Source organism: Elgaria multicarinata, chromosome 8, assembly GCF_023053635.1.
Source record: "Elgaria multicarinata webbii isolate HBS135686 ecotype San Diego chromosome 8, rElgMul1.1.pri, whole genome shotgun sequence".
Lineage (NCBI taxonomy): Eukaryota > Metazoa > Chordata > Lepidosauria > Squamata > Anguidae > Elgaria > Elgaria multicarinata.
Window position 1 is genome coordinate 80,571,224 of NC_086178.1, and position 13,973 is coordinate 80,585,196.

Below are 13,973 nucleotides of genomic sequence, written 5' to 3' on the forward strand. Positions count from 1 at the left end.
CAGTTCCTTCCTGCTGCAGCCCCTGTGCCCCCCAAAAGAAAGCCAAGGGATCCTTAGGAATGGTGTTTGATGCTGAGCAGGAATGCTGAAACTAGGGTGACCATATGAAAAGGAGGACAGGGCTCCTGTATCTTTAACAGTTGTGTTGAAAAGGGAATTTCAGCAGGTGTCATTTGTATATATGGAGAACCTGGTGAAATTCCCTCTTCATCGCAGCAGTTAAAGCTGCAGGAGCTATACTAGAGTGACCAGATTTAAAAGACGGCAGGGCACCTGCAGCTTTAACTGGTGTGTTGAAGAGGGAATTTCACCAGGTTCCCCATATATGCAAATGACACCTAGTGAAATTTCCTTTTCAATTCAAGTGTTAAAGATACAGGAGCCCTGTCCTCCTTTTCATATGGTCACCCTAGCTGAAACTGGAGATCAATGGAAATTCAGGAGCTCCTGCTGCACCAGTGGAAGTGACTTCCACTCTCAAAAAGGGATTTCTGGATCTCAGCCAACAGCTTCAAGGCCCTCATAGAAGGAAATTGTGTCACACTAACAGCCCTTCAATTAGTTCAAGACCTGAATAGCAGCAGCTCTTGCACCCAATGCTTCAGAGTCAGAGGTCCTTCCCAGCCATCTGAGGCTCCCTAAACGCAAAACATAAACTCATAAAGATCTTACAGAGGTCTGTATCCCAACTGATCTTGCTTCTGATCGAAGATACATATACACATTGGACATTTGTGCAGCTAGCAGTACTACAGCAGCACCTAGTGTCATACACACAAACGCAACTTAGCATAAGGAGAAAGAAAAATCCACAAGCCTCAACATATTGCACTGAAAACACTGGAGCAAATTAGAGCAACAGAAACATTTAATAGTTAGAAACATTTCCCATTTACCAGAATGCAATGTTTAAAGTCCAAAGAGCCACCAAAAGCAGATCGAACTTTTCTGAACTCTTATTTTGAACAAATTGCAACAAAAATCGATTTACTTCACACGCTAACCAATTACCATGTTACATAAAGAAATCTGTTTTGAATCATGTAAACATCATGTTGGGCAGCCCATATAAAACAGCATTAAGAGCTGATGGCTGAATTGCAGGGTGGCTTAACTCACTGGGACTTGCCCTCTGGTCTTCTTTCTTGTCTTCAGGAGAATCCATACGATTTGATTCCACTAGAAATAGAGTTCAGGACAAATAGTTAAATCATGTCTAGATATGGGGACATTTGCATGCTCCAGCCAAAGGTCAGTGTTTTGAAGATGCATTACTTTCAGTGGAAATTTAAGCATAGGCTTAAGTTTTCTATTAAAATCAATATGGTTTCAAAGTGCTTAACTTGGGCTGAATTGTGCCCAGACTTTTGACATCTGCTTATTTAAATATCCATCTCTTCAGGCCTGTTCAGGTGCTACATGCTGGGGAGAACTCTTTAACACAGTATTAGTTGGGGACTTCAATGCATCCCTTCCTGTTGCTGCGTAATTAATAAACTGGACTGTTCTTCAGTTATTTGAAAGCATCACTATTTCATCACATAATCTTTTCCTGAAAAGAATAGTCATTTATAGCCTCGTTTCCAGGAGGCTAGCGCTTCTTTAAAAATGAGATTGAGCCTGTTTCATAGGGGCAAAGAGTGAAATCAAGGCAGAGAAAAACAGAGATTTCATACATTACATTCAGGGAACTGTGGTTTTGCCACAGTAGCAGGGATCTGCAGTAAAAAATGGCTACCAGCTGTTTACAACAACATCTATACTTTAATTTTTAGGTGTACATACACATAAAACATTTTAGGTTTACACCTATAAAATGCAATGTCGTTCTGATGCACATATGTGTCTTAATTTGGGATGCAATAGTCTGTTCAGCAAATGTCATTCACTTGTATCTGGTGTGCTTGCACTGTAACAAAGGGAGTGAATAAGCAAGCAGCATTCCATTGAGGTGTCAGAGGATCCTGTAAGTGGGAAAATTTGGAACCACTTTTGCCCTATATACATGATCATACATCAGCTTTTCCCAACCTGGTGTCAATGGCCATGTTGGCTGGGGATGATGGGGATTGTAGTCCAATATTATCACCACTAGTGGGGCAAATAAAAGATTCACAGAATTATTTTATTATTATTATTATTATTTATGATTTATTACATTTATATCCCACCTTTTTTCCTCCTTAAGGAACTCAAGGCGGCGTACATAATCCTCCTCCACTCTATTTTATCCTCCCAACAACCTGGGCTGAGAGTCTGTGACCGGCCCAAAGTCACCCAGTGAGCTTCCATGGCTGAATGGGGACTAAAACCTGAACCTCCCAACTCCCAGTCCAACACTCTAGCCACTACACCACACTGGCACTGAATGTTAATTAGGAAAATAATGTGGCAGTTGGGATAAGGGTTCCATGATCCTGAAGTGATCTGGGCCCTTTTCCATGGTCCTGAAGTGATTTGAGTCCCGTCCCCTCCCACGTGTGCTATTTGTTTTTTATTTTGTTTTTTGAACTGCAGGAAAGCCTAATTTTGGATCTCCCGTGTCCCATGTAGTTTGACCCTTTGAGTCCTTTCCTCGACCACTAGGTGGTGCCTAAGACCCACCTGATTTACTGTTTACATGCACAAGAGAAATATTGGCTCAACACTTCCCTGACATTTAGTGGAGCAGTCACTCTTAGCTGTGGGACTGTGCGCAGATATGCTCCTTCTTTTCCAAAAAAATCTCTTTTTATGGAAAACTTCTCTCTCTCTCTCTCTCTCTCTCTCTCTCTCTCTCTCACACACACACACACACACACACACACACATTTTCTAGACATATGGCATCTTTTAATAGATGATGATTATTATAAATGATCTTCTTCTGAAGTGTGGCTTCATGTTTCCAATATGAGCCTACCAAATTCACTCAACAGGAAGTGATACTGTGTCTACCAGCCAGTTCAACAGTTCACGTCATCAGTAGTATGTAACATGATCATATATTAAGAAAACAAGCAAATAGCAAGATTAAAATTATGTAGGATTTGGAGCTGCGAATACCCAAATCTGTTTGTGCACTTCATTTTTTAAAAAAGCCTATTAACTTTACTTTTGAGTGACTCATCCAGGGAAGTCTTACTCCTTTGAAGAACTCGAACAGCCTGTCCAGTTGTTTTGCCGACTTTTAATAAATCTACAAAGAAACACAATAGTTTCATAATTAAAATGTGCACATGCACACAAAACAGAATGTTGGGGCAGTATCCACAGTTGTTGTGTTTTATTTGTGAATGACAGCTTGGCCCTATACAGAGTTAGGTGCAAGTAAGTCAATTGAATACCACTGCAATCAAGCCATGCCTATGGGCCAAACTACACATTATGTTATTCACACTTTTTAAAAAGTGTGAACAATGAAAACAGACGGGGTGGTGGTGGTGGTGGTGGTAGGAAACTAGCCCAGGCCCTGATCTGGATCATAAGCATGTTCTGGATTGGAGCTCTGCAGATGCTTTTTCTTCAAAATAAAAGTGTTCAGTTTAAGCATGCTTTTAAAAACTGACATGCAGTTTGAGCTTGATACTGCAGATGAGCTTAACAGCCCAAATCTACAGCCTGGGCTAGTCAAAACAAGTTGATTTGCTTTATAGGAGATAGCGCAAATGTCCATATGATATCCATAATGCTCCAGCACAGTGATTCCCACACACATAGCATAATCCTAGAAATTTTCTAAATAAATTATTAAATAAATAAATATATCCTACACATATTTATTCAAAAGTAAATCCTATGATGTTCAACGGTGCTTACTCCCTATAAGTGTATTCAAGAGTGCAGCTCGAGTTCACTGACATAGTAAGTTCCTCAGAAGTTTGTCAGAGATTCCTTAGTGAGAAGATAAGTAATGGCAGATAGATTTGTTTAAAAGACAGCTTGCCTACCACTATCAATGATCCCTAAAATGCAGAGCTGCAGGGAAGCAGAGTCTATTCCCAGTTCACACAGAGCAGCAGAGTAGCCCAGCTTGCCTAGTCAGTGCCCTGCATGGCCTGGGAGCATGTCTTAGAATACATCCCGGAATCTTCTACAACATGCAGTGTATCCATGAGAGATGAGCAGGTGTTCCTCGGTGAAAAGGATTCCCTGAAGCTAGAAAGTTTGAAAAACCACTACATTCTTTGTAAGTCTAGAAACTTTATTTTCTCACAAATAAAAATGGAGACTAATGATAATATTCAGAAGAAAGCTATATTAGGATCGGTTGTTTCATAAAGTTTACTTTTACATACTTTCACACAAGCTTTCCAGTCTTGCTGTATTCTCTTCCAGGGTAGTATACCATTGGTTGACGATGATTGAATGCACTCCAATAAGGCTTAGAATGATTGCTGTCCCTGTTGGCATCTCCAGAGACAGACGCAAAGAACTAAAGAAGGAAATGAGAAAGTGTAAATACAACGAATGACCATTACATTGATGGTGCTATATAAATAATAATAATAATAATAATAATAACAACAACAACAACAACAACAAGCACAGGAATTCATGAATGAGCTGAATGCAAAGGGCAAAACATATGAGGGCCTGTTTGGACAACATTAGGGTGATCATATGAAAAGGAGGACAGAGCTCCTGTATCTTTAACAATTGTATTGAAAAGGGAATTTCAGCAGGTGTCATTTGTACATATGGGGAACCTGGTGAAATTTCTTCTTCATCACAACAGTTAAAGCTGCAGGTGCCCTGCCCTCTTTTAAATCTGGTCACTCTAGTATAGCTCCTGCAGCTTTAACTGTTGTGATGAAGAGGGAATTTCACCAGGTTCTCCATATATACAAATGGCATCTGCTGAAACTTCCTTTTCTATACAACTGTTAAAGATACAGGAGCCCTGACCTCCATTTCATATGGTCACCCTAGACAACATGCTAAGCCATGGTCAGGCCGCTAACATTTTTGCAGCAAGTGGTGAGTGTGTTTAACCCATGGTTATGTAGCCACCATGGTTAGGAAAGGCTCACACGACATGCTAAGTCATGGTTCACATGACATGCTAAGCCATAATGTTTAGCTCAAAATGCTTAACCACTGTGACTTAGCGGTTTGTCTGAACAGGGTCTGTTTGTGCAAATTCAATTAACAAAAAAATTTTGGTTTAACATGTTGTATTAAGGGGGTTCCATGTTCATTCAAGCTCCAAAATCAGCTGATAAATTTAATTCCAGCAAAGTCCAAAGAAAAAACCCTGACAATACCTATAAATAAGCCATTTCTTACCCTTTCTACCTCAAATCAGCACAGACTGACTTGTACACTCAGACATTTACTGAGATCAATCTTTGTAGCTGTTTTCTGATTAGAAGACATAAAGCCTACTGCCCGTCCCTAGTTCCCGGTTAAAAAGACAGAATGTAATTTGTCCAATTTACTCTTAACACAACCCTATAATTTCATCATTCAGCTACACCAACAGAAAGTGAACTGAATTTTTCTTAGCGGTTTCTCATCAGCAGGTGAATCAAATATGGGATTTGCAAGCTATGAAATCACATAATATATTATGGTTGCCAATTGGCTACACCTAACAACCCACTCCTATCCATATTCACTTAAGTCCCATTAATATTAAATGGGAGTAAATTACTCCTCAGAAAAGTGTCCAAAGGAAGCAGGATTACTATTAAACCTTGACCACAATCTAATATAGAGACAGGAGGGCTTAAGACCATGGATTTTAATGGGGTTATATGTGCCTTACTTTGTATTAGATTATAGCCAACATTATTACAATTTTAAACCAGTTATTTGATTTTAAACAAGTTGTACCTTGGCTTCCAGGATAAAGTACAATGCAAATGTAAACGATTTTATCTATATATTTTTATTGTGGAATAGGCCTTTTTTGTTTTTAGGAAACTGAGTGAGAAATTTAACTGTCAAGAGCAGAAAAACCCAACAGTCATACAACAAAATGGCAGACATATATTGATGAAGGCCATATAAAATAAATAAATAAATAAATAAATAAATAAAGGACTATTATTAGCCAAACATCATTAACTTTAACAAAGGTTATAGGCTGAGAAACTAATGTGACATTTATTTTACCTTTTATCTTCATCAAGATTTCTCACTCGTATAATACTTGGTTTTGAATGTACAAGTTCTGAAAGTATCATCAACTGACATTCTGAGGAGAAAAAAAAAACCCAATCCTAAGGTTATTTCAGTAGCATTTTGGAGACAAAGATGTATTAGCAGAACTCTGCTTATACAACAAGGCTTTCGGACTCACTCCTCCACACTTCAGCCCCCTGTGTTCCATGAGCCATTTCTGAGGGTCATGAATGATCCAGAATGGTGTGAGATGTAGCACAGGTCTCATCTATCAGCCTGAGGACTAAGGGCCGCTGAGAATCTACACCCCTTACTTCTAGGATGAATATTATGACAACCCAATCCCATACATTGGGCAGAGAAAGAGTAGCTACAGGCAGCTTTTCCCCCTTCTCTGTCAAGAAAACAACAATGCATCATAAGAGAACTTTGCCAAAGTTTTTTTTTCATCCTCCCCTTCAGTACTCCCCCCCCCTTTTGTCTCATGTCATTTAGTTTGTAAGCCTGAGGTCAGGGACTGCCTTATTCATCTTTGTAAGGTGGTTTGGGAACTTTTCTCAGCTGGGCTAAAAATGCTTCCAATTTTATGTAAGAATATGGTAGTGTAAGGCTTATTACTTGAGATCTATCAGACCAATTTTCACATTTTTGTTTTAAAATGAAGCTTGAGCGGTGTAGACATGCAGAAAATTCTGAAAGTTCAAAAATGTTCAAAGCTCAAGCTTTAACAGCAAATAATTTCCTCCACACCAATCAGGCAAGGCGGGAAGCCCCTCCACCAGTAGGATGATGGACAGCTCTGCTCATCTGATCAGTGTGGCATGAAGGCAGGCCCCAGGCACAGCCACATGGTTAGACTGTTGCTGCCAGCAGGGGGGGGAGGGGGATGGAGGTGACCAATTTCAGAGGGCGGTTCCTTATGCATGAGCCACATTTACATTATTCATGAGCCCCTCTGTGGTGACAGGACTGAGGGGAAAAAAGCAGGAAAGAAGCAGGACTACTAGCGCCCATGGTGACATGGGCTTTACACTATTATATATACATATATAAATGTCTACTCAGAAGTAAGTCCTACTGACTTCATTGGACACTGACTCCTATGTAAGTGCATATGGGATTGTAACCTGTTAATTGAACTTATTTTCCTTTAAAATCAGTGGGACAAGTTAGTCATGAGTTAGGTTTCATTGATTCCAATGGAAACTTAGTTCAACAACCTGGATTTAACTCAACGTTTATAAAGAGAAAAATAGGTGTGGATCACATGCATTCATCAGTACAAGTTCTCCTACAGAGCTATTGATTTTACAAAAGAATAAGTTCACTATTCATGTGTGAGCGCTATTACTTATGTCGCCAAAATGACACCATCCGCATCTGAACACAGCCAGTACAGCTTTTCTGCTCTCAGCAATGATTGTAAAAGTGTAATCTAACACTTGAATGAGACGTTTCAATACAAAATAAACAGAACTTTGTTATATCCTGCAAGGAAAAAGGTTTTATTTTCAGCTTCATTAAATCACCTGGGATGTTCATAGCAACTAGTCTGTCAAGTAATATATGTGAGAGGAATCTTGCCATTCCAGAGAATACAAGTGCACTGCAGTTATTCAGTAGGTTTTCCCACTCAACTTGACTGAAGAAGAAAAAAATAAGTAAAAACTTTATTTTAACAATACATTCAATTTCTAGGACTATTGCAAAACAAAGCCCAATGACAATACATCACAGGGAGGTGATAGGAGAATATGTAGTCAACATTTTATATTATACATTTATGCTATTATGAAGCTGTGCTACTTTAAGAACTTCCTGCTTGGCTCATCTCATCTCATCTCTAGAAAATATCACATTTTAAAGAAGCATGACCAATTTGTCACCAACTGTGTGCCCTAACAAGTCAGAAATACTTATAAAATTTATATTAGGAGGAAAGTAATTTATAATTCTATTTTTACAGAACAATAAGAGTATCAAGGGTACCTGCAGTCCACTGTTTCATGTTATTTTTCTTAAGTTTCATTTAAGTATTTTTGTTGCCGTCATGAAGGACTGAGACACTCTGGACAAAGCTGAGTACGTTAAAATGCCATTCATTTCAAAAGGAAAGGTGTTTTAAACCTTCCAGTAAAACCAGTGGAATCTGAAAGTGCTTACATTTTGAATGGCCCTTAGTTTTGACTCTTCATAAGCAATATAAGGACAAATATATCAGACATTAGTTTAGTTTCTAAAAACTTCTGTGAACAGTTCCTGAGGGGAAAAACGTACATACCTTGGAAAGTGTGTGCTACCAATCACTCCATCCCAACGATGTGTAAATAGCTCATATTTTTCTAGGATTGTCTTAAAATTTTGTGCAGGATTTTCTAATTCTGAATGCAAAAAGTTTTTATTATTAGGAACATTTGGTTTTTCAACACTGTTGTAAAAAACACCACCACATGATTTGCATAATTCTAAACAGTTGTAGCTTTAAGAATGTAATACACATCTGCTTTGTAAATAAGCCCACAAAAGTTGGTAACGTCTAAAAATTGCTATAAAAATGACTAATCTGAGGCTAGCACTCTACTGAGGAAGGGAAGCTTGAAAATACATGCTCTAGCCTCTAGAAGCCTCCTAAAAATTGCCCTTAGTTCCTCCTCTGTCAGGCTATGTTTTGGTGCTCGTCACAGAAGAAGGGTCTTCCTCCACAGCTAGCACAGAAACCAACCAGGCTGGTGGATGAAGGCCAGACAGATCTGTCCCTTCCATCACTCACACAGTCTGCTCACTCACCTGCATAGAACTCCATCCATTGACCTGTGTAGAATTCCTGGTTGCCTGTGGTTATCAGAGAAGTTCTCAAATACAAACTAAGCTATACATTAACTGTTGCTTTGCTATGATAAATCACTTACTAGAGTGATTTTTTTACTTCCTAAAAATACACTGAAGTGTGGGTGGGTGGGTGGGGGAGGAGATAAACTAAAACAAAAAACAAAAAATAGTTTTCTTCAGTTTCTAACATAAATTCAGATCATCTTAGGCTGTGACAATTTTCTAGCCTACATCTTAGCTGCACTGTCTTTCAAAATGGCTTCAGTGGTATTGGGGTGGAGGAAATGGTTACAGGCTGATTTCTCATGGTCAGGTATCGTAATTGCAAAGCACATGAAAGGCTGTAGATTTTACATACATTACCATTATCAATTCCATCATTATATGGATCCACAACATCTGAGACGTGTCGTTAAGAACATGCAAATGAAACTTTGAGAGGCATAAATGGGTTGGAGGATGGACTTCCCCACCCAGCAGAAACCAAAAACCATCATTTTGCAGAGAAAAAATTCATTGGTTTTGACAGGAATAGTAGAATTAGTAGTTTGCTTTTAAAAATACCCCTCACTATCAAATCCCAATGTGCTACCCTTCCATATTTTACCCGCAAAAATCCTTTTATCAACACTAGTCCTGACCCTGGTTATCAGCTCCCTCTTTCTGGGCCTGAGCATCTTCTTTACCCTTCACAAATCTTTCTTTCTATATGCCACAGCTTGTGGCATATCTTTCCATATGTTACCTTCATAGCCCTCTCACATGATGAAACACTTTCCCTCCCAACCTGCTAGCTTAAATATCATCTAAGTATCAAGTCTTCTTTTCAACTAACCAAGAGCCCACTGCCCGCACACACACACACACACGCATTCCTAGGGTGACCACATGGAAAGGAGGACAGTGCTCCTGTATCTTTAACAGTTGTATAACAAAGGGAATTTCAGGAGGTGTTATGCAGCACTTGGTGAAATTCCCTCTTCATCACAACAGTTAAAGCTGCACAAGGCCTGCCCTCTTGACCAGATACAAAAGAGGGCAGGGCTCTTGTTCCCCACCACCCAACATTTACTTTATTATTTGCTTCTGTGGAGCTCCGTAGATAGAGATCATAAAACTTAAAAAATAGAGGAGGGGAGGAATAGCACTGTTCCTGTCCTCTCCCCACCCCGTTTTTATTCATTTTTCTTTTTTTAAAGGTGCGGGGCTGCCTCCACTGCCAAAAAAAGTCAGGTTAAGTGCCCAACTTTTTTGTAGCGGAGTTTCCAGTTTTTGCTCCCGCATGACTTCACAATGGCAGCTGTGTCATGTAGATGATGTGCTGCTACTGTGAAGCCACCCAGGGCGAACCCTTCGTGTAGACAAGCCCCTGCTCACATTTCCTTTTCTATACAACTGTTAAAGATACAGGAGCCCTGTCCTCCTTTTCATATGGTCGCCCTACACATTCCACACTATTTCCCCTTGGCTGTAAATACTAGCAGACTAGAAGTTTACACTCCCAACACTCATTTGACACATGCACATGTATGGCATTTAACAGCAACTGTTAAGTCAGACCTTTTGCCCTACTAAGGGCATCCTTTCTCAGCTCCAAAGATGTTTCAACAATTTATGTGATGTGTATTCATTTATTTATTACATTTCTATGAAAAAAAATCGACTTCATTTCTATACCTCCCAATAGCAGAAGCTGTGTAGCAGCGGTTTTGCGGATCACATAGGGAACTGATTATGTTCACAGGTCTTTTTTTTAACAGTCCTGATGTAAAACACATGGTTTAAGCATTCTATTGGATGAACAGTACTTTTTGAAAGGATACATTTAACATTATGTATATCAATTGAGATGCAGTTGGGTAGCAGAACACGATTAAGGGCAGGCTGTTGTTCAATAAGAAACGGTGTTAAGAAACTTGGCATGATAAAAACACCTACAACAGAATTCTAAATGTGGTTACTCAGAATTAAAAGCTAATGATTTGATCTGGGACTTGCTTCCTGATAAGTATGCTTAGGACTGGAACCCTTTCATCAATATCACATGATGCCTCTCAAAATAAGTAAGAAAATGCTACATAACTCTTCAGGAGGTTCTCAGTGGCAATTCAAATCAAGTCAGAGTTAGGATGCTACAACTGTGGCGACAGAAAATGAGTTCAAATATGTACAAATTACTTGACCATCATCACTTTGCAATCACCAGGGCTGGCTCAAGCTATTTTGCTGCCTTATGTGAAAATGTATACCTTCCTGGCATCTTGTGTATGTGTGAAAGTGCATTGCATTTTCTTCTTGATGGGTTTGCAACACATTTCCCCAGGTTCATACAGTTGACAAAAGCATAATGGGGCTGGAGTTGGGAAATACTCCCTTGTGGGGGAAATATATCTTAGAGCCTTAAGACAACTGAATCTGTTGTGGGTTGGGAGGAGCTATATGATCCCCTGAAGTGTTTCCCAGATGAACCCTCCTTTCCCTGCTCCATATTTATTAGTTATATCCTGTTTTTCTGTTAGCATGCTAGAAGATGACTAACGAATTCAGCACTGCATAAGGCATTTACACTGAATCCATACAAAATGATCATATAAATACAATTTTTCTGAGCATTGATCATATGAATTAGATTGAACGTTGGAGGTTCCATCTTCCATTTGCTGCTGGCAATTGATGACAGACTTGCCACTCCACTCACTTGTATAGAGTGAGGTGAAAAGGATGAGCAAATCAGAAGAACTGACGTGTGTGTGTGTGTGTGTGTGTGTGTGTGTGTGAATACATGTAGAGAGAAAAGGGTCCAGGATGGGGTGAAGAATTTTGCTCTCCACCTCTAGATTTCTGTTACCCCCAGCTACAGTTTGTACTGTGTATTGGCTTAGGCCAGTCCTACAACCCCCTTTCTCAAGATAGTTTATTGCTAAAAGACTTTTCAAGGATCATCAGCGTGTGCTATTTTTTTTCTGAAATGGAGCAGCAATTTATGAACATTCATAAGAAGAATTCTTATTGCAAAAGTTTGTAGATCTTGCTTTGTTGCACAGATATAGCATGAAGGATAATGAGCTAAGCAAAGACAATGCATTATGCAATTGCTCCACTAATACATATATTAAAATACAAATAAAGCTACGAGATAGAGTTTGATTTTTGGGATTTGGAGCATTGAGGTGGAGTTCAAAATTCCACTGGATACTTACTATTTTCATGCCTTTTTTTTGTTCAGCTTTTGGTTTTGATTCCTTTGCACCCTTTATATCTCTTTTTACTTCGTTTTCTGTAAACAAAAGCAAATCAACCTATGAAGTGAGATCTGCTAAACTAGAGGATTTTTAAAACCAGTTAACGATGCAAGTTTTACGTTTTGAACACGTAACTCTACACCTGTTTTTGCCGAAACCAATACCTGCAATTGAACAGTGTTATTTGCACAGTATCACAGTTCATGTTTTATGGAGTAAACTGAAGATCATATTACTTGCCTCCATGTTCTTCTCTGTACCCAGAGATGAGGCTAAGGCTATCAATGGCTACTAGCCCTGATGGTTGTGTGCTATCTCCAGTATCCGAGGCAATAAGCCCGTGTGCACCAGCTGTTGGGGAACATGGGTGGGAGGGTGCTGTTGCACCATGTCCTGCTTGTTCATCCCTGGCTGATGGCCACTGTGTGAACAGAGTGCTGGACTACATGGACCCCTGGTCTGATCCAGAATGGCACTTCTTATGTTCTTATTTGAGTTCAGTTCTGGTTCAAATTCATAGGGTTTTTTTTACCTTCTGTTCTGGGTGTGGTACAGCCTTTAAACATCTACAGTCATCACTTCAGCCCTCTGCAGTACTAATTTTGAACCAGTTCAGACACATTTCATATAGACTGATGCAGTCCTGGACAATTTGTAAGTCTCCAAATTGAATACAAGGAATTTACTGGGTGGCCAGAGGGCTACATTCAGCTTGGCAAGTCATACATTCTGTAGATTTTAATTAATATCATACACTATCGTAATAGTAATGTATAAATATGTAATCGGAGAAGTCCACCACCCCTGGTATGCACTTATATTTTGAATCTCTGGGCAGCAAAGAAAAGCCACCATAATGCCATTATATAAATCTGTGGCATATATATATATATATATATATATATATATATATATTACTGTTTTGGTCACCCCAACTAATAAGAATCCAGGAACTGAAAGGCACAGAAGGCTGCTAAAATGTCAGGGGCTTGGTCCATTGTACTATGAAGGAAGATGAGAAAGACTGAAGCATCTTAATTTGGGTGGGGGGAACCTACATGTAAGTGGGGACATGATCTTTAAAAATAAATCATCTTTAAATTCTCAAAGCAGAATTTCAGTATTAAAAATATTTTACCTAGATTATTTATAATGGATGATTTTTTTGTACTGATACATATTCGCTTACAAGTCCTGAAAAGGTGGCATCAAAATAAAGATGACCAATGCTGTCCTAATTAAACAAGATGCATAATAATAAAGAATAGTTTTAGATCCTCTGTTTGGTGGATTAATAGTTTGGACAAAGCATGCTTTGCTTTGCAGTAAAGGTATGCTAAGGTTTATTAGGAATACTACCATGGTACTCTATAGAAACCCATAAAATTGCATTAATTTTTAAACCTAATCATTCCAGATCAGCTTTTCTGGAACTGTGGGATAACTTTAAATGAGTAGATTTTTCTGTTGACATCTTTGATTTGCAACAACCTCTAAACAGTAAGTTATATTCAATAATTTGGATTATGAGTTAAATGTAATAGTGATTGACTGTTTGTAATCTAATTGTTTGTAAGAAATTTTGTATTTGCACAGGGATTAAGCCTGATTTTCATCTTTGTACATCAATAGCACTTTTAGCTAATACTAATAAATAATTTGCAATGAATAGTTCTGTGTAAAAATAAGAGTAGAAAAATAATTAAATGTTGGGCTTCTTCACTCATTTTGTTTACAGAAATATCTCCATGTTATCTCCATGTTTTTCAAAGCCTGGATGTATCTCTGGGCTTC

At 38.8% G+C, this 13,973-nt stretch overlaps 1 protein-coding gene across 1 annotated transcript in view; it reads right to left on the reverse strand.

Annotated features, from left to right (window-relative positions):
* Nucleotides 1–1,016: 1,016 nt before the first annotated feature.
* The window catches only part of CFAP46 (cilia and flagella associated protein 46), a 100,586-nt gene continuing 87,629 nt past the window's right edge, over nucleotides 1,017–13,973 (reverse strand). The window contains 9 exon segments of the mRNA XM_063132844.1: nucleotides 1,017–1,179; nucleotides 3,095–3,178; nucleotides 4,278–4,414; nucleotides 6,100–6,181; nucleotides 7,638–7,750; nucleotides 8,390–8,489; nucleotides 9,301–9,336; nucleotides 10,761–10,821; nucleotides 12,138–12,214. Coding sequence (XP_062988914.1) covers nucleotides 1,040–1,179; nucleotides 3,095–3,178; nucleotides 4,278–4,414; nucleotides 6,100–6,181; nucleotides 7,638–7,750; nucleotides 8,390–8,489; nucleotides 9,301–9,336; nucleotides 10,761–10,821; nucleotides 12,138–12,214 — 830 coding nt within the window. The 3' untranslated portion in view covers nucleotides 1,017–1,039.